At 40.7% G+C, this 26,755-nt stretch overlaps 1 protein-coding gene across 1 annotated transcript in view; it reads left to right on the top strand.

Annotated features, from left to right (window-relative positions):
* Window positions 1-26,755, top strand: part of DGKQ (diacylglycerol kinase theta) — a 79,091-nt gene that overhangs the window by 51,339 nt on the left and 997 nt on the right. Inside the window, exons 9-22 of the mRNA XM_034073044.1 lie at window positions 1,329-1,552; window positions 2,380-2,470; window positions 4,553-4,607; window positions 5,415-5,476; window positions 5,698-5,848; window positions 6,703-6,741; window positions 8,392-8,507; window positions 15,248-15,399; window positions 16,753-16,901; window positions 17,481-17,662; window positions 19,135-19,235; window positions 22,733-22,879; window positions 24,115-24,226; window positions 26,031-26,183. Of these exons, the coding sequence (XP_033928935.1) occupies window positions 1,329-1,552; window positions 2,380-2,470; window positions 4,553-4,607; window positions 5,415-5,476; window positions 5,698-5,848; window positions 6,703-6,741; window positions 8,392-8,507; window positions 15,248-15,399; window positions 16,753-16,901; window positions 17,481-17,662; window positions 19,135-19,235; window positions 22,733-22,879; window positions 24,115-24,226; window positions 26,031-26,183 (1,734 nt within the window). The remainder of the gene's footprint in view (window positions 1-1,328; window positions 1,553-2,379; window positions 2,471-4,552; window positions 4,608-5,414; window positions 5,477-5,697; window positions 5,849-6,702; window positions 6,742-8,391; window positions 8,508-15,247; window positions 15,400-16,752; window positions 16,902-17,480; window positions 17,663-19,134; window positions 19,236-22,732; window positions 22,880-24,114; window positions 24,227-26,030; window positions 26,184-26,755) is intronic.

Here is a 26,755-nt window from a genome sequence, read left to right as displayed (position 1 = left end):
GATGTCAGTATTCCAGTGTGATAAAGGGGTGACTGTATATTCCAAGTGTTAGGAGCTAAAATTTTTACAGATGTAACTCAGTAACAACAAAATCTATAAATGGGCTATAATAATACAATCTAATTTGACTTCTGCATGTAGCACTTTTATTTTAGACCATCTGAAGAAGTGGTGGCCTACATATCCATAACAGTGGACAGCCACTGCTATTGCACTTCAGTTAATCCGTTTTGAAGACTGAAGCATGCTGTGGTTACCTCTACTCCTTGGCTGTAAAAGTAGTGAATTATCAATCACATCATCGCCACTCCCTAGGTTTTCTAGTGCTCTGTCTGGGGGTGGAAACATGACTCAGTACTAAGTCAAATGTTCTGTACAGAGCTTAATTTACTGGGCTGAGCAGAGACCCCGTGCAGCGCAGAAATAAAGCCTAGAGAGGGTAGGGGGTGGTGCACAATAGAATTAAGCATGGTGAGAACTCAAAGTCATAGAAGACTTGGCCCAGGAGTCTGAAGAATTCATTACATCAGAATTTGACAATTTAAACATATGGGTCATTAAGATTTTTATCTTGATATTGTATTCAAAATCAACAGGAGTTTTGGAAAATGTTCTACATGTCAAAGATCTTGAAGGAAAATGGTAAACAGGGCTGCGAACACTTTTATTTAGGAGTGCTATTTGCTTTTCAAGCCCATTTTATCAGGTTGCTGCTTATAATAACCCAGCAGATTCATACCAGTTCTCATAGCTGACTTACTGGGATATATTCACTGTAGCATCTATGTTAGCAGAAATGCTGCAGGCATGGACCAGTAATGGATGTAAAATTCCTGTAACTGCTTGCGTCTTCCAAGGACTGCGCCTACCTTTCCTCTTTACAAGCGTGTGGGTTCAGGACAAACTTGTGGCTGAGAAACTCCTAATTTTCAGTGTTCCCTTAGTGCACAGAGGTTGTTAGGCATAACCAAGTGTAATTTACCATTTTCCTTGTTGAAGTAATTTTGCATGCAGTGAGTGTAGCCTTATTGGTGCTGAGTTTTTACATTCAGTCTGTCATGTAGGACTTGACTAGCACTTGACAGAAATACCATGGGCTGTGTTCAAATCCACTGATATCTCAAATATTTTTTTATATTCCACTAAAATTTGTTTTTAAAATTTTGTGCTTGTTTTGTTTACTGCCATTGCTATTTATCCACCATACTGTGGTTAAAACATGCATTAAAGGTTCATTCCATAAATAAGATATTTATAAATGTCTGTGGTTACACAGGTATTAATGGTGTCTTCTCAAGGAAATGTTAATTTATCTTGCTATGTTGCAGGAAGCTGCTTTGAGGGCATACTACATAAATGATGACCAGCAGGAGTATGAGCTTCAGACCTTTACACAGCAGGCGCTGTTGTCTGATGATGTTATCAACAGGAACGATGCTGTGGAGGACAGCAACTTGAGCTCAGTATTCCGTGAATCTGTTCCGGAAGCTTGGATCATCAGAGCCAAACCAAAGGATGAGGAAGTGATCAGAATTTATCCTGCCTGGCTGAAGTGAGTGCTTTTTATCACAAGGTTATTCTGGTTGACTACACTTGTTATCTGTAGTCTCCGGTGTGTTTGAGTTACTGAAGTCGCACAAGTATAACAGAATGTAGTTTATTCTTCTGTATTTCAAGATTCTTCTGTTTATTTTTCTGAATGAGGAATATACATACTATTTGTTTCTGTGTGTGGAGATGTGTTTGTGCTTTTCTTTACATGCATGGAACATACAGCTTGTGCAGTCCTGTTTGTCATGTGTTCAGCCAAGAAGATGCAGCTTTACATGAACTCCATCTGTAAAGAAATGATGACACACACATGCCACTTGAAATCTTGATTTAATTTCTTTTTGTGTTTGGAAGAAACATTAAGTAGGAAGAATTCAATGTAACTTCTGATTTGAGAATAGCAGGAAAAAATCAAGGGAGAAAACTCTGTTCCATCTACCACTGAGACAATATACATTTTAAGCATATTTAGCAGTGGAAACAAGACTGACTGGTAACCAATTCATTTCTTAAGAGCAGTGATAAAAAATATAGACATTTGTTCATTTTACTAATGCAACTACATTGCCAAGTTTTATGGAAGACTTGCAGGTAATTCTGTGTATAGAGAGAAACTAATTGCCACAATTGTAATGATCATTCCCTTGAGATGAAAGTCTTTCCTTGTCTGTGGGGTGAATATTGCATCTGCCGTGAGCCTCAGTGAACAGCTTTTCTTCAATACAGATTTCTGCCTATCCCCATAGAAAATTTGCCACTTAGATAAAAAAGGTACAGACAAGATCGGTCAAATGATTGTCCTAAAATAAGTATTTCTTTTCTCGTTAGAGTGGGAATGGCATATGTTTCTCTACGAATAAATAAGGATAGCACTACGCAGACTGTCATCAAAGAAGTGCTTCCATTACTTGGAAAACAGGTAAATGAAAGATAGTAAGCATGTCCATATACCACCTGAGTGCTACTGAAGTGGGGTGTGTATGTTTTTTGTCTTTAGAGAAATTACAATCTTTCAATTCACAGTTATTGTGAATGCTGTTAATGTTTGGTAGATGATCTCTTGTGATTGGTATGATGCTCAAAACTTTATGCAGTCTTGATGGTACATCTGGTTGCTCTGTACTGGAAGTTACTGCCAGTATTTCTGGGTCAAGCAGATTTACTAGCATGAACACAATGTTTCTTGGCATGCTGTATGTTTTTGTATAGCTTTTTATGTCTTGAGGTATTTAAAATATACTTGTATGTAACTACACTGCTAATCTTACATTGTTGGGAAACTGGAGATCAGTGTTAAGATGATAATGTTTTTCTCCTACTTCTTTGCACTGCTCTGCAGAGGAACTCATAGAATCCTAGAATATCTCAAGTTGGAAGGGACCCATAAGGCTCATTGAGTCCAACTCCCTGCTTCTCACAGGACTACCTAAAACTAAACTGTATTGACTAAGAGCATCACCCAGACACTCCTTGAACTGTGAGAGACTTGGTGCCACTTCCGTGGGGAGCCTGTTTCAGTGACCAGCCACCTCCCAGTGAAGATACTTCTCCTAATGTCCCATCTGAACCTCCCCTGATGCAGCTTCAGTCCATTTCCCCGTGCCCTGTCAAGGGTGATAAGAGAGAGGAGATCAGCACCTCCCCTCCACTGCCTGCCTTGAGGAAGAATGTTGGCTGTGATGGGATCACCCCTTTGCCTTCTCTTCTCCAAGCTGAACAAAGTGACCTCAGGTGCTCTTCCTCAGCCTTCCCCGTCAGGCCTTTCACCACCTTGGTCACCCTCCTCTGGACATGCTCTGTTAGTCTGACGTCCCTCTTAAACTGAGGAGCCCAAAACTGCACAAAAGCGTGCACGCAAGGGCATGGCTGGCCCCTTTGGCTGCCATGTTGACTCATACTCAATTTGCCATCAACCCACATCCCCAGATCTCTTTCTGTAGGGCTGCTCTCCAGCCTCTGCTCCCCCAGTTTGTATTTATAACCAGGATCACCCTGTCCCAGGTAGAGAATCTGGCTCTTGCTGTTGTTAAATTTAGTATGACTGCTGATTGCCCAGCTCTTTGGCCTGTCCACATCTCTCTGAAAGGCCTCTCTGCATTCGAGGGAGTCCACAGCTCCTCCTAGTTCAGCATCATTGGCAAACTTCCTTAATGTGCATTTAATTCCTGCATCCAGATCATTCATAAAAACATTGAAGAGCAGTGGCCCTAAAATTGAGCCCTGGGAAGCCCCACTGGTGACTGGCTGCCGGACTGATGTAATCCCATTTACTATAACCTTTTGCACCTGACCCATCAGCTAACTGCTCACCCACGTATTACAGACTTGTCTAGGTATGTGATGGACAGGTAATCCAGAAAAATACTGTGAAAGGCAGTACCAGAAGCTTTGCTAAAATCCAGAAACACCATATCCTACTGGGTTCCCTTGGTCAGCTAGATGGGTGACCTGTCATAAAATTCAATTAAGTTGGTTAAGCAGAACTTTCCCCTTGTGGACCCTTCCTGTGGACAATGACTGCACTGTCTCTCGAGTGTCTTTCACTAAGTCCCAGAAAAACTGTCTCTGTAATTTCACCAGACTCTAAAGTGAAACTGATGAGCTTGTTATTACCAGCATCTCCTTACCCCTTGAAAACTGGGACAACACTTACCAGTTTCCAGTCTATTGGACTCTACACTTCCAAGATGGCTGAAAAATGATGGAAAGTGGTCCTGTGATAACACTGTCCAGCTCTTTCAGTACCCTGAGATGAATCCACTGGGCTGTGAGGATGCCAGCTAGTTAAGGGCACAGGAGTCTGGCATCATGTGTGTGTCTGAGTGTGTAAAATGACAATTACTCCTGGATCAGGAGGAGTGGTTTAGGAGAACATCATGGTTGGTTTAAAACTGTTTAATTTTTCATGCTCTGTGTGTGTGCCCTGTAACCATAACATTACTGTAAATATCTGATTATATTTAATTCAGGAACTACATTTACATGTTGCATCTTTTGACAGACGGAGTGCCTTGAGAATTTCAAATTGGTGGAAGTGCTTATGGGCAGTAAGCAAGGTAAGCAAAGGAGTATAGGCCAAAGGCATGTCTGTAACTGATCTTGGAGTTGCTTTTTTCCCCTTTTAGCACAGTCCCAGTTAATTTTTAACAATAAATGCCTTCACAAATGGAACTTCAACGTCATGTTGAAATACTTCATTACAAGTGATGTTTATTTGTTCTGATCTTGGGTGTCCTGTGGGAATATGGTTGCCTTCTCTTTCTTCATCATCACCTAAATGTTTATTAGTGGTTCCTGGCAGGTATTAACCCTTTCCCTGTCTGGGGGAGCTGCCTTTAACTGACATAATTGTCTTAAGTGCAGTACTTAGAAAATTTTATCGTGAAGTTCAGTTGGTTCCCTGCTTTCCCTTCTCTTTCCCTCTGACACTGCCCCCAAACAAGAAAAATTTCAAGTCCTGAGATAGTCCAAAGGGTATGTGTGTGCACTATAAAATACACAGGCCTAGAGTTGCTCAAGAGGTTTGTGATCCTGCAAGAGCTGAGCTGGTGTTCTCCAAGTTCACATCCCTTTGTGCTTCATTATTTGTAAGGCTGCATGGAGAGGAAAATAAAGCCACTGAAGCAGTCTGATGATGCCCTGTCCACATCCAAGTAAATATCTTTGTAGTGTGGACACTGGCCTGATACTTGGCTTTCTTTGTGAGCATTATCAGGAAGTTGGTTTATTAGGTTAATGTAGCCTTGTGAATGTCCTACCTGGTTGGTTTCTGGTGCTCTAATTTTTTTAATGGTTTTTGTTTATTGAGTCTGATAATAACTTAAAGTGCTTTTAAACATGGTTAATGTTCTTGCTGTCTCCAGTTCAGCGCATGGTGTTGGACAATCAGGAGCTGATTCTTAACAGACTCAAGGACATAAGAAAGGTAAATCTGAAAAAAGTAACATGATCCTTTTTTCTATCAAGGAGGTAATCCCCATTATTACAGAAAAAGCAAGTAACAAGCTTAGATCAAAGCTTGTTTCTGTTCAAAATATCCTCCAGGCTTAGAGGACTTGATGGCTAAGTCCAGAACTATTTGGGATTTTTGTTTTACAGTATCTTTTGGCCAAATGTCACATCATTTATTTTTCTTTATTTTGGTAGACTTCAATACGTCAGATGAATCAAACAAGATTTTACATTGCAGAAAACAACAAATCCATAGTGCGAGTAAATTTACTTGTTGGTGGCCTTCCACCTCAACTTTCTCGTGAAGAATACACCAATATTCTCAAAGCTGAATTAGCTATCAAAAGTAAGTATGTGTTTTGAGATATATTCATATTTATAAAATAAAGTATAGTAGCATCTATTGCTCCCTTTTATTTTTTTTCTTAGTGTTTTAACGTTATTTGAATAATCAGTCCACCTTGTTTATGCTCACGGGGGCTTTCTTAATTTATTTTAAAATGTTCATGCTTGCAGGAGAGATGTAACAGCTCACTGTTCACAGAATTACTAATGCATTACTTGAGTTGTATGTGACCACACCATTTTTTCTCTAGTGAGAAGTATCACTTCTTAGAATTGAACCATGCATACCTTAAACCATTCAAATCATGGCAGTGCAGTTTAATTCCCTCTGCATGAGTGTTCCTCGCCTTTGTTAACCTCTGACATTTTGTGTATGGGCTGTTCTCCATGTTGTTCATGAGCTCTGTGCCTGGTCATGGAGAAGAATGAGCAGTGTGTGCACACACATACAGACAAACACTCAGTTGAGAGAATTCATTTTTCTTTTTGAAAGAAGTGTAACTGATTTTCCATAACACTCTTTCAACCAACGTAGACTGTAAACAGTGTCAGGAATGCGTCATGCTTTTCGTTTCAGGAAGCGAAGCATTTTTCCCAATCTTTTATGTAACTTCAAGAGGAATTAAACTTCAAATGCCAGAAAGAATTCATAGTCACATTTTATGAAAATCAGTTTAGCTTTCCCAACTTGCAAAGTAAACTTAGGAGGGGGAAAGTGTTAGCTGGAGGTTCTCCCTATATTTGTGTAACTTTTAATATTTATTTATGTTATATTTATGTAACTTTTAAAAATATTTTAAATATTTACTCTGAATGTACCAAGGTTTTATGTGTTTGTATTTTTACCCTTTGCAGCAAATGTAGTATCTGTGAGTCATGTGTATCAAGCACAAGGTAAGCATTAAGATTTTTGGTCTTGCAAACAATGCCTATTTTCAAAACTGCAGCCTAGTACTAGAGTCTCTAAGTTTGGAGTTTGTTAGTCTCAGCCCCTCAGGTAAAATGTAACTTGTATTTACAACGAGCAGTGGATTAGTGTTACCTTATTAAAAACAAAAAGGTTGGCTTTATGCCTTATGTACCAGAAAGTGGAGACATTTCACCATAAAAATGAGTTTGAAGTTGCACTTCAGCTGAATAGTCTAACACCATCAAACAGTTAAAAGTCCTTCGAGTGCTCTCTCTTTATTTTGACTTCTAATATGCTAAAATTAGGTGGTGCTTTTGAACTTGATGGTATTGTTTCACAGTCACTGTTTCCTAGCACAGTTTAAGTGGGAGTTCAGTGGCTTGTCTGAAGACAATCAGCACACTTAACTCTGCCTTCACCCTTTCAGATGTTGCTCTGCCTTTGCTTTTGGAGCTTTATTTCAGCAGGGTTGAAGATGAGGTTTCTGAAAGCCGGAGCAGCAGTGGCTCTGTGCAGCTTTAGTGCAGTGGTCAGGTGGAGATCTGCATTTGGTAAAACTTAGAGGTGTGGAATTTCTTTTGTTCGTTTAGGTGTTCATATTCAAGATGTTTCACAACCTTTGGCAGGCTTAATTTTCACATGACTGCTAAGTGAATCTTTCTATAGTGTGATTTTGAAGACTGATGCATGCTTCCTTTATGTATCTGCTGTCTCCACGTGGCTAGTAAATATTGACTTGTCATAAGGAAAACTGTAAAGCTTTCATATGTACCTTCTCCTTTCATATGCCAGTGGAGAATAGTTGGTTTTGTGATACTCTTCTCATGTCACAGCTTCATTTAATCAAGATTACCTGCATGTGGTTTTTACATGTTTCTGCTTGTGCATGATTTTTATTGTTCTTTGTGAGATTTTCTTTTTTCACTTTCTGAGTTTTTTAATGCTTGTGATAACCTTCTGACTCTCTTGGTTTTGGTTGCAGCCAGGTTGTGGTACCGGCTCACATCTCATATGCTGTCCATTACGCACTCTGATCTTGTCCTGTCCTGTTTTCCTCCTCACTAATCATCTTACTTTAAACTAACTTGTCAGTATTTTATTTTCTTTCATTTCTCCCTTTTGCCTTCTCCCCCAACTTCCCCATACAGGTCCTTAGCCAATGTAAAGATCTTAAAGTGATTCTCAGACCAAGTCTTTGCTTGTAATAATTCTTGCTGGGATATTGTTAATGAATGGAACTACTGGATTTTTAACAATGAGATAGAAAACGAAACCTAATACCTTTGTCACTTCTACATGAGGAGTAGTCTGTTGGTTATCATAGAGAGTAATAGGCCATACTTCTGAAGCCCAAAGGAAGCCTTCAAATACGCAGTGGTTTTGTGCTACAGTTCCTCTTGTCCTCAAAATGCTTCGCTTTGATAAAAATCCAGGTTGTGTTTGGGGTATGAGGCAAGGATTAAAAATCAAAACAGTCCAATTCACTGCTAACCAACAACCACAATTGTTGCAGAGTAACTTGCACTCAACAATGTCCTGAGCAAACTGAGTAAACTTTTGCTGTGATTGATATACAGGTTTCCTGATAGTAATAGATTATGTAAGAAAAACCCAGTTCTGATGCCTCTTTACAGGTGCTGTTGTACTCGAAATTTCATGCTTTTCTGAAGCTGAAAGAATATATATGCTAGTTAAAGATACAACTGTCAATGACAAGCCTCTAAACGTTGTGGTGATTCCTGAAGTTGTGGTAAGAGATGGGTTTGTATTTAAAATATGTCTTCAAAAGAAAAACAACTACCTTAAGACTTTTTCTGCTAAGTAAATAAAAATACGCTTTATTCAAGGGAGCTATAAAGTGAGCTTCTGTAAGTAGTGTGATGAAACAAAATACTTGAGAGCCTGTACTTTGTGTTTATGATACACCTCCACAAGTTAAGTCACTTCTGTTACAGTTGAGTTGTCGGGAATACTATACGACTATGGAACAGCATAACTATACAACTATAATGGGAAAAAAACCCAAACAAAATCTTTTTTCCTCTTTATCTCTTTCGATCAGAAAGTTAGATGGGGTTCTAGTTCTAGCTGGCATGTCTTGAAATGCTTGCAACAACTTTGTACTGGGGACTAAATGTATTTCCTCAGTAACCATGAGGTAAAGTGCTACTGCTAATCTTCACCTTTACAGTATCTTCATATCACCTGTTCTGTAGCAGAGGGACTTTGACCTTGTTCATATGCTGCATTGTGGATTCTACAGGAAAAATAATAGTCTTTTGAAAGACTTAGTGCATGAGTCCATTCACTAATTCATGCTTGATTCTAATTTCTTAGGTTTTATGTTTAAAAGTCACTTTCCTATGAATCACTTGGTTTTATAGTAGATTTCATGTTAACAAAGCAGATTCAGGGTGAAAAGAGGGAAATGGTTCACTGAGCAAAGTGCTTCTTAACCAGGATGATATAGGTTCTGTCCAAAAGAGAGTGTAGCCATAGTTACTTCCTGCTGAGCTGTTACTTTGCAGTTACTGTGTTTCTGGAGTTGCATTATGGCAAGTGAACTGAGAGTCTTGGTTTGACTTCAGAACTTCACAGAAAGTTGAAAACTTAAAAATACCTAATAACTAGGAACTATGAAACAACTCTGGAAAGCAGGGTCTCAAGTTCAGTAGTCAGAGTTGCATATTTACATCTCTCCTTTTACCATTTAAAGAATCCTAGGTTTGTCAAAGTTTTCTGAGGGCAACATTATATTTTAGTATGAGCAGATACTAGTGGTAGTGATACATGAAACTGGCAAGACTAAAAATTAGCCACCCTCCGAAAAAAGATGATAGCTGCCTTCCTATGCATGCGTAGGCGTTATGCTTTGTGAGACCCCTAGAAGCAAACATTCCTCCTCATCCAAACTACATTTTGGAGTTTGTTACCAGAAACAGAAGGCAGCATGAAGATGGCACAGCTTTTGGATGCTTGTTTTCGGTGGCTTTGGCAAATGTATTATGAGCCTGGACTTGGTTCATGGTATGTGAAATCAAACATACTCCTCTCTGTTGGTTACATGTGTCTGGTATTCTGACACTAAGTATGTTGGAAGTGAACTTCTTGATGGCAGGAAAATACAGATAATTATTTGATGCAAGTTTTTTTCAGAAACTCCAGTTTCTGAGCTGAGGGACTGCTAGGGATGAACTTGTGTTATGTTAGAAGGAGAGGGAGGGGCTGTACATGTGCATATGCATTTTGTTTCTGTTGCAGCATGTGCTGTTCGTATCTGGTCATCTCACAGAAATAAGCCAAGATTAATTAATCTAAATAATACTTCAGGTGTTGTTTTTATGTGCTTTGGCCACTGGGCTTACACCGTTCGCTAATTACCCAGGGTAAACTGATGAGTGATTGTTGACCCTACATTGGGTAGCAGTTGGGAGTAGATGACCTCTTGAGGTACTTTCCAACCTAGATTATCCTTGTATCCTATGATACTATCAGCTGTTTACTTTATATATGTAACTATTTAAATACAGCACCAGGAAGTAGTTATCAGGAGATGAACACAATATTACATTTACACTTTGTTTGACATTCCTCTTCTGGGTGAAATACAAAGGAACTGGGAATGAAGGGCTAATGTGTAGTCTTAGAAGACTAATGGGTAATAAAACAAAGGCTACAGTGTTTTGGTTAATGAATGATTTTTCCAAGTTGCAACATAAAAACAAAACAAACCAACCAAACAGACAAAAAAACGGAAACCAAAACAAAACACCACCCCAAACCAAACAAACAGAATCTTCTCTAAGCACAAGAAAAGCACAAAAGTAAATCCATGATTATCAGGTTGCTAGCGCTTTGTTTTCCTAAGGTGAGATTCACTTGCTTTGTCTCATATACCTTCTAAGGAGAAGGCTCAGTTCTAGTCTGGCATGATCAGGTCTGCCAGAAGCAATTCATCCCCTTACTGTCATTACTGAAAAGTTTGAATGTAGAATGCGTTTGCGCTGTGTATTGGAAACTCAAACAATTAGTGTGTTCAGATGTATTGATCTGTTCTGCTGTTTCATGATCTTGGGCCTTTAAGAATTTAAAGACTTTTATAATATTCAGGTAAATGAAAATACTCGCTTTGTTGGAGTATTCAGTCTCTCAGAAAGCTGTTTAGCTGCTGGGTAATTTGATATTTCTCTTTGGTAAATGTCAAGGTGAAAGACATTGCAGGGCTGGATTTTTGAACTGAAAGCTAAGTTACCAGAACTGCTTGTTTGCTGGTACTGCAAAACGAAATGAGCAGCAAGTTTTACAAGAGCAATATCATCATGAAAGTGACAAGTTTTTGTGTTTTTATCACTAGTGCCACTTACTGCTGGAGTGCCTTCTAATGTACTCTATTTAGGTTCCTCAAGAGCAGTAGATACAGGTGTGGAAGTTTCCATTTCATTCATACTACTGATTCCTCACACAGATGTGTTCAACTTAAAAGTGTGATGGTTTAATGACTCTCTTTCCCAAAACACCATGCAAGGTTACGTTTCACCTTCCTTCCACTGCTACAGTTCCCCTCCTGCTGTTGACCCAGCTACTGCTGTGGTTGCATTTAAACACCTTGCACATCATTCCTCATCAGATGCAATGACGTCTTTCTGGCCAGGGTGAAAGAAGTATGTGCTTGGGGTGTTGTGGGTCCTTGCACAGAGGAGATTCTACAGCCAGCCAGCTTGAACATGCTGAATCTTATTTGTCACAGAGGTATCTGCAGTTCCTGGAGAGAGTCCACCCCTCTGGAAGATGCGCTGGGCTGGTTGTGCTGGCCGGTCTGTTGCACAGAACACCTTGTTGTGCTTCATGCCCAGATGTGATTACACAGTACACTCAACAGAAAGGGTATTCACTTGGATACTGACTATCTTGCCCCAGCCTGAAGCCATGCTTTGCTAATCCTGACAAATTAAGCAATTCACAGTGACTGTCAGAGTGTCTAAATCACATGGCCTCCTTCAGCTGTCTCTAAGAAACGAGCAATAAATTCCTTCCTGAACACCAGCCAGCACAAAACCCCTCTGCACATTTCACTCCTCAGGCAGAGCACTGAAGCCAGGGCTAAAGTGGGAAGGGAGCCCTCAGGCAGTGAGTCACACATCCGCCTCTGCCCGGTAACAAACTCATTCTGTGTCCCCACTGGGGCTTGATTTAGGGATTAAAACATTCAGCAGCATAAGAGCGCTACCCTTGTGGCCATCTGTAATTGTAATGGAGTGTCTGCCGAAAGCAAATCCCTGCTCTGCTTGTACAAATTGTCACAGGGTTTTTAACCCCCACTGGAAAATAACTGTTTCCTTAAAAGCTGGCCTTTATCTAGCAGCTCAGCAGTGCTTCTTAATCCTTTAAGTGTAATTAAGCATGGTGGAGGGAAGCAAGTTAACTGTAGGGCTTAAGCACTTTCTGGAATACTTCTGTTTAGTCTGCATAGGCGTGTTTAGTCCTAACAGGTACAGTTAGGGACTTACAGTAGAAGATACTTGAACAAGGATCGGTTCTAGTGCTCTGGTTGTTCTGTTTACACTACAGACAGATACTTTGTTAGTCCCAGGCATTCTGCACAGCTGCTTGTGAGTCTTCCCAGCTTTCTGGGTAAATGTTTCACTTTTTTTCTGGTACAATATTGACACTGACAATTAGGAAATTTAGATGGCAGTTTTGTAGAAACTGTAAATACATATTTGCAACAATATATATTTACTTGGGTGAGATCCTAGTCGACTTTCCAAAGCACAGCTGTGTTTTTGAATGCCTTGGAGCATACCACATCTCAAAAATCACTGTGATTCCCTGCAGTTCCTTGTGAATTATTTTAGTTACTTGGTTTTAAACCCAGTGCATTAAAACTTGTCTGTAAAAGCAAGTAATATAAAACATGTGTTCAACATGTCACTTCTAAATGTCCAAAACCAGTATTTTTAGAAACTTACTTCCTGAAGAAGGTCATCATGTTCTTGTCCACATTCAAGTAAGGTATTTGTTTGACTTGAATGTTGCGCTGGTTTCTCTTCTCTTGTCCTTCTTTGAAAATGTTTTCATTTACTCTGAGCAGCAGAACTGAATATTGTTTCTTTCTGTTATCCCCTTACTTCCTTTTTTATTAAGCCCCACAACTTTCTAGGTGTTAGACCAATCCTGATGGTTCAGATAGCTCATGTTGTTTGGGAAGTTGAAGTGACTGCAGATGAAGTTTAGGTAGTAAAAAAGCTTTGAAGGGGAAGAAATGTGAAGTGTTTAGGTGGAAATATAGAGCAGATTAGAAGCTGAAACAAGGAGTGCAGAAAGGGAACAGGTTGCCCCATTACCCCAAAGGGATGTGGTGTTTCCTTTCAGAGCTGCTCTGCCTTTCTTTGCTTGTGGGATTTTCAAAGGAACATTCATAATAGGATATGGCAGATGATGGTGCAAGAACAGATGGAGTAATACAAAGTGCTTTACTTTTGGAAAAACTAGTGCTCTGCTTGCTGTTTTTATTAATGTCTGTGATGGCTGGAGGGGAGGAAATCTACTCTTCTCATTTGGATGTGTGGATCCTTGAGCCACACAAGGCTCAAGAAAGTCCTTCCCTTTTGTGACAGTGACATGAGTTGTTTTCCTTAGACCTCTTTTTCTGGCTACAAATACCCTTTCCATATACTTGATAGAAATAAATGTATTACCCTTGTTGTGTGTTGGACACGCTTTGAATAATTGCTTCCCCTTTTCCAATACAGACTGAACATGGAGGTGAGAGGTGTTTTGACCTAGCAGCCATCACAGTATAGTGTGGAGGTGGTTCCTCTGGAGGCTGTGAGGACAGCTTTGCAGCCTATGTCTATCCAAGCTAGTTGTTTTGACAGCAGTGAAACCTTTCCCATAAGACAATCATCAACCTTGTTACCTGCTTAGTGTTCCTCTTCCCACTGTGTTTTCTGTTTGTGAACAGAACATGCTGAACATCAGAGGGCATTTCTTATGCAGGGAGTGACACAAAGGAGAAGGATTTTTGTGTGTTTGCAGGTATCTTCAGATGCCTGGGAGGATGTGACTTGCAGAGGATTAGCACCCAGCACTTTTAGGAAGGCAGAATTTGAGGAAATCTCTCAAATACTGGAAAGCCCCAAATGAACATTTGGTTTCAGTCATCCAAATCACATCACAGATAGACAGTGGTCTGAGGTACCTCAGCATCACTTTGCTTCCCCCCAAAGTTATTTGTTAATTTGCCCTGATTTCACCTTTCTTCGCCTTATTTTGTGGTCTGGTGGTTGCTCACAGCAGCAGCCGACAGGCTCTCCTCGTGCTGTCTCCTCCCCTCTGTAGCTGTTGGTATCTCTCTGCGTGTTTGCACGCTGCAGTCATGCTGCTGCTTCACTGCCCTCTGAATCATTCTTGTCTAAATTGACTTATATTTAGCACTGTTGTTCTGTTCCCTGAGTCCATCCTGTCAGCTGCGTGACAAATTGCTGTTCCCTGAATGCTGTCCAATTTGTAGACACAAATTACCACGACTTAGGGACTGTGTCAGACATTTCTGGTTTGAAGTGTGTTCGTTGAAATGCCCAACGGACTTTCCTGGTGCATACCTGCTGCACAGCCTTGTGGTAGGGGCTGTGGCAGGGATGAAAGGTGTGTTGGCATTCTCTGATCTCTGTAGAAGACATACAGAACTTACAGCATAATTTATGGGCTGGCTGACTGAAAACCAGTCCCAAGGGAATGCTTCTGGGTGCCTTCCAGTGGGGGTGCAAGTACTATTCCCATGCAGTCCATGGAGCACCCCAAGATATCCTTCCTCTGCCATGTGCAGAGGAAGTGATCTTGGGGAGTGGTCTCTGGATGGGCACCAGGCTGCCCCGTTGCATGGCCATGCTTTCAGAGCCCTTTCAGCAGCAGCTTCAGTAGAAGTGTGAGGATTAGTAAGGACACCAAATCCTCCCCTTTAAAAATTATAAATACTTACTTTTAAAAGAAGCTTTTGGCCTCTTTACTTCATGGGAAGGGGCATGCCAGTATTTGCCCCAAATACTCTGGTTTTGCAATATTTTGTCTTTGTAAATTAGCATGTATTCTAAGATGACCACAAAACTTCACACAGATGTTCCAGTTCTTCTGGGGAGAAATTATCTCTTTGCAAGGAAGTGTTTGAGTTATACATGACTCTGGAAGGTACCTCGTCCCTCACAGTATTGTTTGGCATGGAGTGTTTACTGTCAACATGTGGGAAGGACTACTTTGGTTTTAATGTTAGGATCAACTATGTAGTTGAAGTGGTTTAAGGAAACTTCAGTTCCCAGAAGAATAAGATCAGCAGCGAACCTACCCCTTGTCTGGACACTGAATCCTTTTATTTATCAAATCTGTATGTTTTTACTAAGCATCAGGAAGGATCAGGAGGTACTTCTTAGATGTAGTAGTAATTTTCCTGCTTAGTAATGGTTTTGGCTAATCATTTTCCTTATCCTCTTTCAGGCTTCCAAGATACCACAGAACTGCTGCCCGATTCTGGTGTTCGTGAATCCAAAAAGCGGTGGTCTAAAAGGTCGGGATCTGCTGTACAGTTTTAGAAAGCTGCTAAACCCACATCAGGTCTTTGAACTTACCAATGGTGGCCCATTGCCTGGGTAGGTCATCATATTTTGGAAAGCTTTTTATTTGTTTTGCTTAATTATTTTTTTTAAAGATGGATCAGATTCACTTGCCAAGGAAGATTAAAATTTCTTCTGTTCTGTGCCTGAAGACCATAGCAGTGGATCACTCCTGACTGGTTCTCATTATGAAAACGGGTTTAAACTTTCAGGTTCTGTAACAAAAAGAGAGCACAGTAGTTCCTGGTAGACATGCTTATGTCAACTGCAATAGAGCCCAGTCCTGGGAGCGTGATACACACTTTACAACAACACAGATTTAATCATTATTAAAAATAATGGGGATGGAAAGAGAAATGTCACACTGCCCCACAAGGACTCATTTTTGCTTTTATTTCCTTTGATGTTTCTTGGGAACTAACAGGAAACTATAATAAAATTTTCTATCTGACTTTTGAAACTTGGCCACAACTGCAGAAGTAACAGGGCTTGCCTGGTCACAGCTGCAACATTTCTAAATACAGGGAACAGAACATAATGCACTTGTAGGGAGGAAGGAACCAATTACTTGGTTTAATCAACACCACTTGTTACCAGCTTCATAAAACTGAAAGTGATGGTTGTGGCCTACTCAGAGTAGCCTTATTCCTTCAGCACTGCTTTAATAAAGAACTCTCATGACAACTCTACAGAACAAAAGCTTTTGTATAAGAAATGCAGCTTACACAGGAGGCAAGAGAAAACAAGTTGCACAAACTAAGCTTTTTGTCAGAACTGTATAATTCTGTTGTCTTTCTAATGTAGTTCAAGCTGCAACTTCAGTAATTCGTTCATTTTGGTTTGCCCATGGAATCCTTCTGTAGCCTTATGGCAAAATGCTTCCACTTATTCACAGCTTCTTGTGCAGCAGGAAATAAAGATTACTTTGCATCCTATGTAGGTACATAGGATGAAAAGCTGCAAAAGGTAAGAGTGACCAGGAAAATAGGACTGTGAAGAAGATAATGTACTATAAATCGTATGACTGACCATGTAAAAAAAACCCTACCACTAATCAACATCTCTGCTAGAATTTAGAGAGTTACAGACATTCACATTGAAATTATGAATAGTTAGATGTCTGTCTTTGGAGAAGAAGGAAGTAATTAACAGTTTAGCTGCGACGGATCTTAGACATATGTTTTTCACTTTTTTAAACAGCTTTATCTAAAAGTTCCTATTGTTCCATTCACTTTGTTGAAGTTGATCCTGAAACTGATGGTAGTGGTAGAGGGAGAAAGGAGGAATACACTAATATTGTGTTATCTTAAGTAGCATATTAAGAGGATTTGCTTTTCCTGTACCATGTTGTAACATTTATTTTACCTTGTGCTTTGTTTCTCAATGGAGGTTTCACACGTTCTCTAAAGTCCCCTCCTTTCGAGTGCTGGTGTGCGGAGGGGACGGCACTGTTGGCTGGGTCCTCGGTGCACTGGAGGAGATCAGGCACAAGCTGGCATGCTCAGAGCCTTCAGTTGCCATCTTACCTTTAGGAACAGGTGAGAATCTCAGCAAGCACCATTCTTCTGAGGGCAGAAGTCCTCCAGAAAGTTTGTCTTTATTTATCCATCTGACAGACATCTCAGTTTTGCAGTAGGGATGCCATGACTCAGTTCTGGCTGGTGTTTGGAAGCCAGTGCAGTATCAGCTTTTCAAGGAAATGTTGTCAGTCGTGCTTTGTGAAGGAAAAACGAGTGTCAGGAATGTTGGTATGGGTGTGTGTGAGTGGGCAGGAGCTGGAGGGTGCAGAATATTCTCCTCCTGGCAATCATAGGTGCATCAGCCATTGCTATAAACCAGTGAACTCAGCTGCTGCCTGACTTTTCAGCTCTGTAACGAACAGTTTTTTTCACATTTTATGAACACTTTTCTCTTACGTGATACGAAGCACACATGCAACACAAGACCTTTTAGGTATTTTTTCAGCTTAACTTTTCAGTCCAGTCTCACTACTTCTGTGACTTGTTTGGAGCACCTTAATGCTGTCTGATTTGTGAAACAGGACAGATACACTTTTTGTGTAGATTACACTTCTAACTAACTTACAAAATATTTTCGAGTTCTTCGTTGTTCCTCAGGTAACGACTTAGGGAGGGTCTTGCGCTGGGGAGCTGGCTACAGTGGAGAGGACCCCTACTCCATTTTGGTTTCCGTGGATGAAGCAGATGATGTTCTTATGGACCGCTGGACTATCCTCTTGGATGCAGATGAGCCAGCTGAAGGTGCAGAGAATGGTGTTGCAGAACCTGAACCTCCAAAGGTGAGCTGAGCACCATTCAGATTTGATTCTTAGGAATGCTATTATAGTGGAAATCACAAAGATAGATAGATACTAACCTAGTTTAATCTTTTATTGCTTACCTGTCTTTGAGCTTGGACCTTACTGAGATATTTAGTGAATACAGCATAGATCTGGAGCTAGTGCTTCTGTTGTGGTAGGACTGGTTGGCTGCAGAACACACTTTATAGCTGCTTAAAAAAAAGTGTCTGATAGAGGATCAATGAAAATATTCAAGCGACAATGGCATACCTATTTGCTTCAGGTGGGAAGAAAGTTATTTCTCAAATAAGAAAACCTTTTTAAAGCAACACCAAACACTTCCCAGAACACTCATGAATCTGGAGTTCTGACCAAAAAGCAGTTCCTCCCCACACCACCGTACTCTCATCTTTCTTGTAACATTTCAAGAAATGAGTAAGAGTTGCTAGCAAATAGAGGAAGTAAATCCTTGTGTCATCTTACTCCTATTGTGTGCCTGCATATATGGCATCTGTTTTATTTTGGCACCTGTTCTATTTCTTTTTTTTTTCTGAGTGAAAATCCCTGTACCTTGGTCTGTATTTCTTACTTTTGTTTAGGAAAATAAAAATGTTGGTTGTAGATGGTAACTTCAGAGCTTTGTGTGAATCATGGTTGTGTTTATCTTCAGATAAAACAAGGAAATCAGACAAAGGAAGGCAAAATGAAAGTAGGAAATTGTAGTATGGTAGCAGTTGTCCAAGATTATAGTCCAGTCACTGGAAAATCCTAGGCATTATGTGTCAGTTGGAGGATTAAAGTTGCTCAAGTTACAGCTATTTCTCATATGATCAAGACAGGGGTTGATTTGTCTTGACTGCCTAATCTGCTTTTTAAAGGTAAAGGGTGGGATAGTCAAGGGCTAGGATAGAAAAGCTATTGAATGAGCTGGTATGCAAAGAATTAATTGCAGAAATGGTCGAAATCCAGAGAAACTGGAGATTGGCATATAGGGACCTATTTAAAAGCAGCTGAGTAGGTGAAGTCAACTTCTTCATTCACCTGGCATAAGCTTGTTCCCTTCCAAAGTAAGGAAGAGCATCTTCCCAATCATGTCATGATAAATCTATGGCAGTGCCAAAAAACAGTGGCATTAGCGTTCAGCAACTTGTGCAGTTATTGCATAGAATCGCTTTGAGAAGGTGGGTTGGTTTTATTCCTGCATTTGTTTTCATTTCTTCCTTATTATGCTTGTTACTTGCAGTTAAGATTAGATTTAGAAGTTTCAGATACTTTGGAAGTAATGACTGCACACGCCAACAATTGTCCATACAGCTTTGCACAGTGTTTCCGGAAAATGCATTCCAGAATCTGTTGGTGTGCAAGTGTCTTGGGAGGGTCACCTACGAGCCCTGCTTTTGTTGAAAACTTTGGAATGTCTTCATTTGTGAATGTAAGGAGGAAATAATAATTTTTTTTTTCTTTTTTGCCAGATTGTACAGATGAACAATTACTGTGGTCTTGGCATTGACGCAGAGTTGAGCTTGGACTTTCATCATGCTAGAGAAGAAGAACCAGGGAAATTCAATAGCAGGTAATCCTGGGAAACCAGGGGTGGAGGGTGACTTGTGGTATTGCATAACTTCCAATTTACACTATGACTGATAATTTTGAAATGCTACAGGTATCCACAAACAACACTGCTTGAGGTAGAGCTGGCACAGGGAAGGATTAAGTTAGCCAGGAACTTGCAGGCACAGAATCTGGAGGCTTTGTTTGGTTTTCTTTTTCTTTTTCCTTCATCTTCCTTACCAAGAGAGAGCATCAAAGCAGTTTTTGAAAGCACTGTCATTACATATACATATTTGCCAATAACTGCAGTGTTGAGGTCAGTGAAATTCTGAGGTAGTGGAAATGTCTCTTACTGAAAGCCTGTAGCAGGAGGGAGAGCAGTGCTGCTACCAGAGCAACACACCGATCAGAACTTCTTTGTAACTTCTCCACCCTTGCTTAGTGCTGTGGTAGCACCTGTATGCTGGTAACAAGAATAAAAAAAGATCTCTGTATCTCAAGTGAAACTGTGATTTTAAAAGGTGTGGAGAGACACTTTCCTCCTTTGCTGGTGTTGTGGTTTAAGCATGCAGATCAATCAATAATAGTACTTCTTCTTCCCATAATCACTGAAATTGTTGAGAAGAAATCACATATCTGAAGTCTAGCGAGCCTTCCAAATAGTTCTGGGATGACATAATGGTGCAAGTGCTGCAGCCCAGCTGATGAAGGGATCAGTGGCTCCATGGGGATGGATGAGCTTTAGGTAACACCCTGCTCTCTCTCAGCCCCAGCTTTGTCATTTACAGCAGTGACTGCAATATGGGTCGCACCTAATATGAACCTTGATCTACTTCAGCACAAATAAGGTGTTGGAGACTGCTTCAAGGCCACCTTCCTCTTTCCTGCCTTGCCAATTAACTGTGGTGAAACTGCTGTCTGCAAATGTACCTATCCAAGTGTTTGCTTCAAGAGATGACCATTCTTTCTACCCAAGTGGGCAAGCTAGTATGTTATTGACTACAGCTGTCAGTAGACTGACAGCTTCCACCTGCACTTTCTCCCATGATCATGTCACACATGTAGATGTGCAGAGGTGATTCTCTCTAACGCTGGATATGCACAGATCACCTTCCCAGCTCAGCTGGCCATTGTAATAATAAAATTTTTCAATCACTTTCGGAACCATTGGGTAGGAATTGGTGGGGCAATGTTACAGAAATCAGTTTGTACTTACCTGGTCTTAAGACCAATAAGATACATAAATGGAAGGGAATATGTATGCAAGAATGGAGTGATGGGATTTAAGCTCTGACAGATTTATCCTTTGTTTTGGTATCCGGTGTCTCTGATCCTGTGGACAGCAGTGGTCCATATGTGTTTCTTTGAAGTCATGTAATTCAGGACTGTGTCTGAAGTTATGGTACTGTGTTGTATCCTTTCAGTTTCTGCAGGCTTCCTTCTTCATGCAACAAAAAAAATACTTCTTGAGGCTATTTATTGTGTTTCCCATTGATACTCCATTATTTTTGAGTTGTGTTCAAATTAGACAAAACCCATCTTAGCATAGGCACATCTTACTGTCTTGCCTGGAACAGAAGCTTATGTTAAATATATGTTAAATTGTGCTACATCAGGTCCCTTTAATTCAGTGCCATTTAAAACTGTTAGGACTAGTCATTCCCAGTGTAATAATGTAAAAGAACTGAAGAGTCTCTGTCTGAAGAGCTGACTGTAACCCACATGCTAAACTGTCTGTCTTCCCCACATGAATGTCTACAGCATTTAGACATAATGCTACAAGAGATTTTGCAGAGTTGGATTCCAGTGACACCATTTGCTAGTAGGGTCAAACAATGGAAATTTACACTTTTTATTTTAAGGTTGTCCTGAAGGCTGTGTATCAAGAGGTTTCCATTATAGAAGAAAATACTGTGTGTGTTTAACTAACATTTGTTTATGTAATTCTTAAAATATTCTTATATTTCTAGTGATGCCATAAAGTCCTCTCCATCTTTTTTACTCTAAAATTAGAGCCATTAGAGCTCTATCACAGGTTAACATTACTAAGCATGTTTTGAGTTTCTGCAGCTTATATTTAAAACGAATGAGCAATATGTGAAGCAAAGACTTGTACAGGTTTCTCAAGCACTGCTTGAGAAAACATTTTAGAATCACAGAATCATAGAATAGTTAGGATTGGAAAGGACCTCAAGATCATCTATTTCCAACCCCCCTGCCATGGGCAGGGACACCTCACACTAAACCATATCACCCAAGGCTTCATCCAACCTGGTCTTGAACACTGCCAGGGGTGGAGCATTCACAACCTCCCTGGGCAACCCATTCCAGCACCTCACCACCCTAACAGTAAAGAATTTCTTCCTTATATCCAGTCTAAACTCCTGCTGTTTAAGTTTCAACCCTTTACCCATTGTCCTATCACTACAGTCCCTAAAGAATAGTCCCTCCCCAGCATCCCCGTAGGCCCCCTTCAGATACTGGAAGGCTGCTATGAGGTCTCCATGCAGCCTTCTCTTCTCCAGGCTGAACAGCTCCAACTTTCTCAGCCTGTCTTCATATGGGAGGTGCTCCAATCCCCTGATCATCCTCGTGGCCTCCTCTGGACTTGTTCCAACAGTTCCAGGTCCTTTTTATGTTGAGGACACCAGAACTGCACACAATACTCCAAGTCAGGTCTCACGAGAGCAGAGTAGAGGGGCAGGATCACCTCCTTTCACCTGCTGGTCATGCTCCTTTTGATGCAGCCCAGGACACGGTTGGCTTTCTGGGCTGTGAGTGCACACTGCAGCCAGCTCATGTTCATTTTCTCATTGACTAACACCCCCAGGTCCTTCTCCGCAGGACTACCATGAATTTCCTTTTTGCCCAACCTGTAGCTGTGCCTGGGATTGCTCTGACCCAGGTGTAGGACCTTGCACTTGTCATGGTTAAACTTCATGAGGTTGGCATCAGCCCACCTCACAAGTGTGTCAGGGTCCCTCTGGATGGCATTCCTTCCCTCTAGCGTATCAACAGAACCACACAGCTTGGTGTCATCAGCAAACTTGCTGAGGGCACACTCAATTGCATTGTCCATGTCAGCGACAAAGATATTAAACAAGACCGGTCCCAACACCGATCCCTGAGGGACACCACTCGTTACTGATCTCCAGCTGGACATTGAACCGTTGACCACAACTCTTTGAGTGCGAGTCATTACAACTTCTAGATCTTAATTAAAAATGCAGTTTCCCCAGAAGTTTACATTTCAGTCATTGCAGTCAGGCAACACTTTAAGAAGGGTTGACTTCTCTGTAATAAAATTTCACAGATCTCCACATTCCTCAACAGCACAAATCATCCCTTAAGTAAAAGGTGTAAAAGGGAGCAGTTTGTGAATTATGCTTTGTTTCTGCAGTAAATCTACAAGAGTTTGGAGAGGGTTTTAACTGACAGTCTCTTCAAACATATCTCATAGAAGAAAAAGCTCTGTGCTGGACCTTACCTTTTAGTTACAGGATGCTTGTTTGCTCCTAGGTTTCACAACAAAGGAGTTTACGTGAAAGTTGGGCTGCAGAAGATAAGTCATACCAGAAATCTCCACAAAGACATAAAGCTTCAAGTGGATCAGCAAGAGGTGGAGTTACCAAGTATTGAAGGACTCATTTTTATTAATATACCCAGGTAAAAAGGAGAGGAAGGACCCTATGTGGGTGCATGTCTGGCTTTATATGTGTAAATGCTGCTTGGTATTTGAGCATCAAATGTGAAATGGTTAGATAAATGTTAAATTGTCTAGATTAATACATGATTATTACTGGTATTTTTGATTATTGTCTGACTTGCTCCCTTTGCAACAGTGCTTAAGGAGCTAGCTCTAAATAACATTTTGACATGATTTTTCTGACCTGTTGAAACTCAGTCTCACTCCACATAAAGTTGGTACTATCTTGTTTTCCCAGTGCAAACCCCTGTATATTTGCTATTTCTTCTGTGTCTTAACAGTAGGTTGGAATGATTTCCTCACCAAAGGCCTTCAGAAGTCTTTTGAAACAGTTCTCCCATAAACCATGAATTTTCAGGCATGGTAGTAGGCCTGTGGTTTCTGCCCAATACCATTTCCAAACTTCCCCAAACTGAACAGTCCACTGGATTTCACCATGACTTTCAGAACGATCAGAGCTGATCACTTGTACATGCTTTCTGGCATGCTAGAGACCAGGTGCCTGAGGCAGGATTCAGCTGTCAGACACTGTCCGGGTCCTGTAGTCAGCTGGTTGGTCAGTGCTGTGGAGCTGGTGATGGTACCCAGGTAGCTGTGGAAAACCCACAGTTCGGGTACCTTTTGCAGGGTTGTGGCGCTGTCCTGACACCTGCAGGGAGCTCGAGTTACTGCTGTGGAAGGAAGGAAGGCAAATCTGCAAGAAACCTGGCTTCTTTATATGTGCCATTGGTAGAGGCAGGGCTTTTTCTGTACAAAACCAGCAAGCAACTAGTGCTGCCATACCATTCTTTTTCCAAGGACACTCTTGTCTTAAACTGCCTGTACTTCTTTCTGTTTTAGTCTGAAAATGTTTCAACTTTTTATTCAAATACACATATCCTTACATGTGTCCACACATGTGTGGACATGTGTGCACACGCAAGTGTACGCTGCACAAGAGAACTGTGGAGAAGAAAAGATTCCAATTGATACTGAGCAGTCAATGCACTAAAACAATAAGCAAGTGATTTGCGTAAGGAGGGTCAGTAGTGCACAAAAAGCAACATAGTGTTAAGTTAGAAGCATTTCAGAAGATTGCAGAAACACTGTGGAGCTACTAGCTTTTGAAGTCTGTGGAACTAGTCACCCCCAAGCAGGGAACTAGGCAGGGTGCTCGTGGCAGACAGCAGGTCACTGTGGTGTGCTCTCCATGCAGCTGGGGGTCTGGAGCCGACCTCTGGGGGTCCGACAGTGATAACCGCTTTGAAAAGCCACGCATCGATGATGGGCTGCTGGAAGTTGTTGGTGTGACGGGCGTTGTTCACATGGTAAGTTGGCATCCCACTAAAAGCTGAGGAAACATACATTTTCTCAGATAAGGTTACTTTTGTAACAAGCAGCACAGCGTAAGTGCTTAGTCCTAAGTAGTATGCATCAGTGTTAAGGTTTAACCGCTGTTTATTCAGGTACTTGTTGTGTCACACAGAAATGGTTATAGACCATAACCAGAATTAATGGTCAGCATCGGCTGTCTGTGAACAAGGGGCTGGGGTGTCAAGTCCAGCTGCAGCTGTAATGCCTGTTAAGACTGAAGTGCACTCTCATTGCCTGCATACTGGCCTACCCTGAAGGTCCAGGTTGAAGTGCCAGGCTACAATGGGTGGAATGGAAACAAAGAAATCTGTGGTGGGTTAAGAATAAGTAATAGCAATGTGAAGAACTTATTAAAAGTGGACGGGGAAATGTTTCATAACTTAAGCAGGTTTCGAACCAAGGCCAAGGCCAGAAATACAAATATATACATATGTGTGAAATGCAAACATACTTATTTGTATATGTGTTATGGTATATATAAATATCATGGTGTCAAAGCCAAACAGTTCTTGGATGAAAACAAGGGTTTATTTTGATATTACAAAAACAGATGGTGTATTTGTGAAAATTCTTTTATACCTGATCACAGTCATTTCCCCTAGACAGGTGGCTTTTGTAATTATCTGCCACACGCTTTCTAACACCTGTCTCTGAGAATCTGATACTACTCTTGATCTTGATGCTATGTGAAGCAGATGGTGTGCCCTTCTGCAAAGATGATTATGACTCAATTTATGCAATTTTAATTCTTCCATTATTACATGTTTTAACAATGGCTTGCTGTTAGTGATGCAATCTTGTGAGGTGCTGGGTTGTTTTTGTCTTCACATTTCTTTCATTATACTAAGAAAACTGCTGCTGGAAAAAGTATATATGATCAGGCAAGTAGAGACAACTAGCCCATGCAACCAGTGAGATGGAAAGGTGGGTGCTTAAAACTGTGCAGCTTGATCTTTGGTGTTGGCGAACTTCACCATTTTGTAAGTTAGATCTTTTAAGAAAGACAAATATAAAATATTCTATTAGAAGTAGTAGTTTGATAGAGATTCTTAAAATCTGGGTGCAATTAGAAGCAACAAGGTGTGTACCCATTGCTCTGGAATATAAATGTTAACGAACCTATGCTCTGGTTTTGTGATCTTCTATTAAAGTTTTTCTTCCATGTTTGGTGTCTGTACAGGTTTCCCAAGAGAATGTGTAGCAGAAAAGTTCACTTGTTTTGCTTTTTACGGTCAACACTCAGCTGTTAGTTGTAGTTGAGTATATGTATGTAGCTGAATACATAGTATATATATATATATGTATGTATGTATATTTGGAGCTGAGTTTGGCAAAAGTCTCTCTCCCTGTTTGATGAAGTACTTTCAGACCTGAGTTTCAGATGTATATGCTGGTCTGTGTGTATAGCTAGGTGTTTAGAAACTGTGTTTGCTATGTTATGGAGGGAGGAAGTAAAAGCAAACAAGACCTTTGTGAGTGCATGCTCCTTGGACAACCTGAGTGTACAGATGGCTTCACTGTGTAAGTTACTTTGCCAGCAGCAGTCCACAGGGGTATCTGCATTAGTCTTCATGCACTAACTTAAAATAACGAACGCTGCAGTAAAGGCATCCTATGCAGGTTTTGCCTAAGCAGTTCTAAGTAAAATAACTTAAAAAGTCAGGTGAGAATAAAATTCTAACCACCTAAAAGTGTAGCTAATGTTTATGCTTCTGGTTTATCGGGGTGATTGATATCATGGTTTTTACTTCCAAACAGGGTCAAGTCCAAGGTGGTTTTCGATCAGGCATCCGTATAGCCCAAGGCTCATATTTTCGTGTAACTCTTCTAAAGCCAATTCCAGTTCAAGTTGATGGAGAACCCTGGATTCAGGCCCCTGGCCAGATTATAATTTCTGCTGCAGGACCAAAGGTACTGGCTGTAGATCTTTTTTAGCAAGTTGACTTTGTTTCTCAGTAGATATTATCATATTACTGCTTATCGTGTTCTGATGCTTAACTGTAAAGGAGCGTGTTGTCACGGTATGGTAACTGTTGGATAGGTACATAGCAGTTTCTGCAGAGGATGATTTGAGGACCCTCTCCACTGGCTCAGATGAGGCTTGTGTTTAGAAAAACACAGTTCAGCCTAGTGACTTAAGTTTTTTACCCAGCATTGAGATCTCCAGGCAGCATTGCTTGCCCTGAGGCAGACCACAGTTATGAGGGCCATGGCAGTATCCTGCCTGCAAGGTAGCAAGCAGTCTGCTGGTTGTGCTGGGGGTGAAAAGGTCTGCCAGAGAGCAGCAAAGGAGATGACTGAGCAGTGGAGGAGGAGGGCCTGAGAAAAAGAGAATTTGGAGTAGTCATTGTCTGACTGATATACATATCTCAATGTATATGTAGAAGGACAAGAGCATCAGCTACCTAAGAATTTAACTTCTCTATTGACTCTGAAATTGTGAAATAAGCATTTTGCAGTAGCTGACTCCTGGTGCACAGTGG

This window comes from Melopsittacus undulatus, chromosome Z (assembly GCF_012275295.1).
Source record: "Melopsittacus undulatus isolate bMelUnd1 chromosome Z, bMelUnd1.mat.Z, whole genome shotgun sequence".
Taxonomy (NCBI): Eukaryota; Metazoa; Chordata; class Aves; order Psittaciformes; family Psittaculidae; genus Melopsittacus; species Melopsittacus undulatus.
Note: the sequence above shows the minus strand (reverse complement) of the source record. Positions and strands in the feature narration are given on the sequence as shown.